Source organism: Salvelinus namaycush, chromosome 39 (genome assembly GCF_016432855.1).
Source record: "Salvelinus namaycush isolate Seneca chromosome 39, SaNama_1.0, whole genome shotgun sequence".
Classification (NCBI taxonomy): domain Eukaryota; kingdom Metazoa; phylum Chordata; class Actinopteri; order Salmoniformes; family Salmonidae; genus Salvelinus; species Salvelinus namaycush.
In genome coordinates this window covers 587,998-592,997 of record NC_052345.1, presented here as the reverse complement: position 1 = coordinate 592,997, position 5,000 = coordinate 587,998, and the positions used below count along the sequence as shown (strand labels likewise).

At 45.8% G+C, this 5,000-nt stretch overlaps 2 protein-coding genes across 2 annotated transcripts in view; both read left to right on the top strand.

The window, feature by feature from the left end:
* LOC120032778 (GRB2-related adapter protein-like) overlaps nucleotides 1-916 on the top strand; it is a 3,992-nt gene extending 3,076 nt beyond the window's left edge. The window contains exons 6-7 of the mRNA XM_038978960.1: nucleotides 1-187; nucleotides 444-916. The exon at nucleotides 1-187 is cut by the window's left edge and continues 110 nt beyond it. Of these exons, the coding sequence (XP_038834888.1) occupies nucleotides 1-187; nucleotides 444-644 (388 nt within the window). The 3' untranslated portion in view covers nucleotides 645-916. The remainder of the gene's footprint in view (nucleotides 188-443) is intronic.
* Nucleotides 917-1,403: 487 nt separating this feature from the next.
* LOC120032784 (protein FAM83F-like) overlaps nucleotides 1,404-5,000 on the top strand; it is a 9,004-nt gene continuing 5,407 nt past the window's right edge. The window contains exon 1 of the mRNA XM_038978965.1: nucleotides 1,404-2,336. Coding sequence (XP_038834893.1) covers nucleotides 1,866-2,336 — 471 coding nt within the window. The 5' untranslated portion in view covers nucleotides 1,404-1,865. The remainder of the gene's footprint in view (nucleotides 2,337-5,000) is intronic.

Sequence of the window (5,000 nt, the reverse complement as noted above, 5' to 3'; positions counted from 1 at the left end):
GCCTCACCTGCCCCTGCCCAGCATACCCCAGCCTCACCAGCCCCGCGCACCCCAGCCTCACCTGCCCCTGCCCAGCATACCCCAGCCTCACCTGCCCCTGCCCAGCATACCCCAGCCTCACCAGCCCCGCGCACCCCAGCCTCACCAACCGCATCCACGCTCACCAGACCCCATACCCCCACCACAGGTAGTATACACTCTACAACCAAATCCCTCCCTCCTGTGTGTGTGTGTGAGTGTGAGTGTGAGTGTGAGTGTGTGTGTGTGTGTGTGTGTGTGTGTGTGTGTGTGTGTGTGTGTGTGTGTGTGTGTGTGTGAGTGTGTGTGTGTGTGTGTGTGTGTGTGTGTGTGTGTGTGTGTGTGTGTGTGTGTGTGTGTGTGTGTGTGTGTATAGAATGGAGCTACGTGTCTAATCAACCCCTGTGTGTGTACCTGTGTTCCAGCGTGCGGCTGTGACCACGGGGGGCAGTGGTCTGATGCAGGTGAGAGCTCAGTATGACTTCAAAGCCGAGGAGAAGGACGAGCTGAGCTTCAAGGCTGGTGACGTCATCGAGGTGCTAGAGTGTTCCGACATGTCATGGTGGAAAGGAAGACTGAGGGGACAAACGGGAGTGTTCCCTTCCAACTACACCAACCCTGTATGAGAGAGAAGGAAATGGTTAGCATTTAGAGCTAAATAATTATCTGAATTCATTATAGCAGACGTTCTTATCCAGAGCAACTTAAAAGAGCAATTAGGGTGAAGTGCCTTGCTCAAGGGCATATTGACAGATTTTTCACTCAGGGATTCGAATCAGTGACCTTTCGGGTTACTGACCCAACAGCCTCAACCGCTAGGCTACCTGCCTCCCTAACAATAACAATTATATTTCTGAGAGAGAGAGAGAGAGAGAGAGAGAGAGAGAGAGAGAGAGAGAGAGAGAGAGAGAGAGAGAGAGAGAGAGAGAGAGAGAGAGAGAGAGAGAGAGAGAGAGAGAGAGAGAGAGAGAGAGAGAGAGAGAGAGAGAGAGAGAGAGAGAGAGAGAGAGAGGACATAACGATTAGCTTTAGCATTAATTATAGATATTGTAGCTTTCTTTCTGGTTTATTATGAATGTACTTTACCATACCATAGGCTTATGTCAGGATAACTCAACTATTTAAAACTCCAGAACACAATTATTACTGTATGATTATCAAATAAATGCATTTTCTGTAAGCCCCTGTATAAAGCCTTATGTTAATCAATGTTGCAACATAGCTACCATTCATTTTGAGTTTGACTTTTGTGAGAGCAATAGCCTTGGATCAACTGTGGAATAAAACCAATTCCAGGAAGAGCCACAAATATCTGGGTTGTTCGAAGTCCAACAATAATCACAGTCTGACAGTCACGTGCATGATAGCAACATAAGCGTTGGGTGCTTCCATAGGGTTGCTTCCATAGGGTGATTTCCGTCATATAATAAGGTATTTATCGTTCCGCCCCTAAGGCAGGTAATGCCGCGTTCAAGACAACTGGGAACTCGAAAAAGAACGCGCTTTTGAATGGTCATCCGACTCGGAATTCAAGTAGCTCTAGGATGCCCGAGTTTTTCCGACTTGGAATTCCGAGTTGGATGACCATTCAAAACGATTTTTCACAGACGGAACTCGCTTTTTTCCCGAGTTACCAGTTGTATTGAACGCACTGAAGTAGGAGATTTCCAAGTTCCCAGTTTTCTGAACGCGGCATTTGAGGTTAGCTGTCAAAGTCAAACGTCACACAGGTAGCCTAGGTAGGTAGGTGACGGTGTATCTTCCGGATCCTTTTCAAATCACACGGTAGGGGTTGTGCGACTTAACCCATAGGCTTCAGTCCAGCGGTGACACAGCGGTGTCCAGCCATGGCCGAGTCCCAGCTAACATGCATGGAGGACGGCCACATCAAAGAGAACGTCCCGGAGTCCAAACCGGAGTTTTACTACAGCGAAGAACAACGCGCGGCGGTTGAACAACTGCTCAAAAACGGTGACGGCGCGTTCAAAATGCGACTGAAAGAGGACAAAGTGAAAGACTTTCTCTCGGCCCGTGATATTAAAACGATAAGGAACACTTTCAAAGAATATGACACTGAAGATGAAGAGAAGAGCGGAGAAATAAAAGCGAAACCCGACGATTCCAAAGCGAACTCGGGGCACCATTCGACGTACTGGCCGCAGATGTCGGATACAGAGGTGCCGCCGTTGGATCTCGGTTGGCCCAACGGGGGTTTGTTCAAGGGGGTCACACGCGTAGCGGTTCACACGCACCCGCCAAAAGAGAACGGACCGCACATCAAGGAGGTCATTCGTAGGCTGATCCAAGAAGCTACCAAGGTGAACTGTGGGTATATAATGTTCAATAATGATGTAATAACATAATGATGAAGTGAATAATGCAGGACTAATGACTGTGTTGTATTGGTTTATTATTGGGATAGTGATAGCCCTGGCCTATGTATCTCAAATGTGAGGTAGGAATCTAACTCATGAAGCCATTTTTTTCATGGGAAAGTAATCTATATAGTAATTTATCAGAGAACTTAAAATACGGCTGGGGGGGTTAGGGGAGAGGCGGTGATTGAATAGAGAGACTGGATGGATTGCCCGAATAAAGGACAGATTTTTAGAGGCGTGTCTCAGCGGAGTGAGAAATAAAGTGTGTGTGTGTGCGTGTGCGTGTGCGTGTGCGTGTGTGTGTGTGCGTCAGCAGGGGCCTATAGAAGTGAGTGTTTAAACTTGTAGAGCAGTGATCATCAACTCAACAGCAGGAAGATATTTTCTGAACAGAGGATTGTCGAGAGGCCTGAACATAATTACAAATCATTTGTAGACTACAAATTGACCGCAAGAAGCCCAGACAGATATCATTTTTGACTAAAACAGAATAATTTCAAACCTTGCTTACGTTTATATACGATCACGTGTCTCTCTGTTATGCCTGGGAATTCTTGTGAACATATTTCTTAAATGAAAATCACTTGGAGCTGATTTCCTGGTGCTTCTACAGTCTTTTACGTCCAACAATTAACTTTTTTTGTCTTTTTTTTTGTTATTATGATTATTTCCAGTAGACTTGGGGGGTCATCCACGGGCCATGATTCCTGTCTGATGACATATATCATTGTTGAATGCCCTCATTGAACGAACAGCTGATTTCCCTATTACACAGGAAACATTCTGTCATGTCAATTAAAGTTAGGCTTGCTTTCATGATTAGGCTATTCAGAGAACACATATACAAAGACACACACACACATGCTGTGTGTGGATGCGTACAACCTCACATTACAACAACACAGGAGAGATAAACGGGGTCCATTGTGATGAATGAACAAATCACTCAGCATGTTGGCAGCACATAACAGGGCGAACTGGAGTCAGAGCTGCTTATTTGAGTTGCCTTTAGCCACGTTTGTTTTATAGTGTATCTAGAGACTGAGTCATTTTGGACCCACCCATCTTGACCCAGTCAGTCAACCAGTCAGCCAGTGAGTCATCCAGTCAGAGCCACCCCATCAGCAAGTCAGTCAGTCAGTTAGTCAGGCAGTCAGTCCATGACACATTTCCTCCCTTTGTACAACTAGGTCTTAGAAGAACACACACTCACATTGATGCCTTGTTCCGGTTTGGTTTAGGCCGTCATTCTAAATAAGAATTTGTTCTTAACTGACTTGCCTAGTTAAATAAAGGTTAAATAAAACATGTTAAAAATGATTGTGTCAATACAGTATATTGTTACAGGAGTATGTTGATAGTTGAGGATATGTTAAACCTGGGCCTATGTCATATACAGTATGTTACATTATATGACAGTGTGTTAATGTGAGGTCACAGGTCGGCAGGTAGCCTACAATGTCATGTAAATGTACATGCACTGTCTATCTATACCTACAGGGGATTCCCCCACAACTCTGGGCTGAAGTTTCCCCTAGGTACAGATCTAGGATCAGCTTCCCCTCCCCCGATCCTAACCTTAACCATTAGTGGGAGAAATGTAAAACTGACCCAAGATCAGCACCTAGGGGCAACTTCACCCTACTTCTAGTTCACCTACCTGTCAAGTGAGTGAATGAGAAAATATGAAAGTCATTTCTCAGGTGTGTGTGTGTGTGTGTGTGTGTGTGTGTGTGTGTGTGTGTGTGTGTGTGTGTGTGTGTGTGTGTGTGTGTGTGTGTGTGTGTGTGTGTGTGTGTGTGTGTGTGTGTGTATGCCAAACAGGATTTCATGGAACACCGCAGCCTGCTGCTTTGAACCAGTGTGTTTAATGTTATGAGAAATGGAGAGAATGTGGTGTCAAGTACACACCACCCACACATCAATTCAAATAGTTGTGTCACATGCGCCGAATACAGCAGGTGTAGACCTTACCGTGGAATGCTGACTTACAAGCCCTTAACCAACAAAAATTAAATAAATAAAGAACACAAGAAAATAACATAACAATAACCAGCGGTCAATATAAATAGTTTGGGTGACCATTTGATTAATTGTTCAGCACTCTTATGGCTTGAGGGTAGAAGCTGTTAAGGAGCCTTTTGGTCCTAGACTTGGCGCTCCGGTACCGCTTGCCGTGCGGTAGCAGAGAGATCAGTCTATGACTTGGGTGATTGGAGCCTTTGCAAATTTTTGGGGCTTTCCTCTGACACCGTCTGGTATAGAGGTACTGGATGGCAGGAAGCTTGGCCCCAGTGATGTACTTGGCTGTACTCACTACCATCTGTAGTGCCTTACGGTCAGATGCTGAGCAGTTGCCATACCAGGCGGTGATGCAACCGACCAGGATGCTCTCGGTGGTGCAGCTGTAGAACCTTTTGAGGATTCTGGGGACCCATGCCAAATCTTTTCAGTCTCCTGAGGGGGAAAAGGTTTTGTCGTGCCCTCTTCACGACTGTCTTGGTATGTTTGGACCATGATCGTTCGTTGGTGATGTGGACACCAAGGAACTTGAAACTCTCGACCCGCTCCACTACAGCCCCTTCAATGTTAATGGGGGCCTGT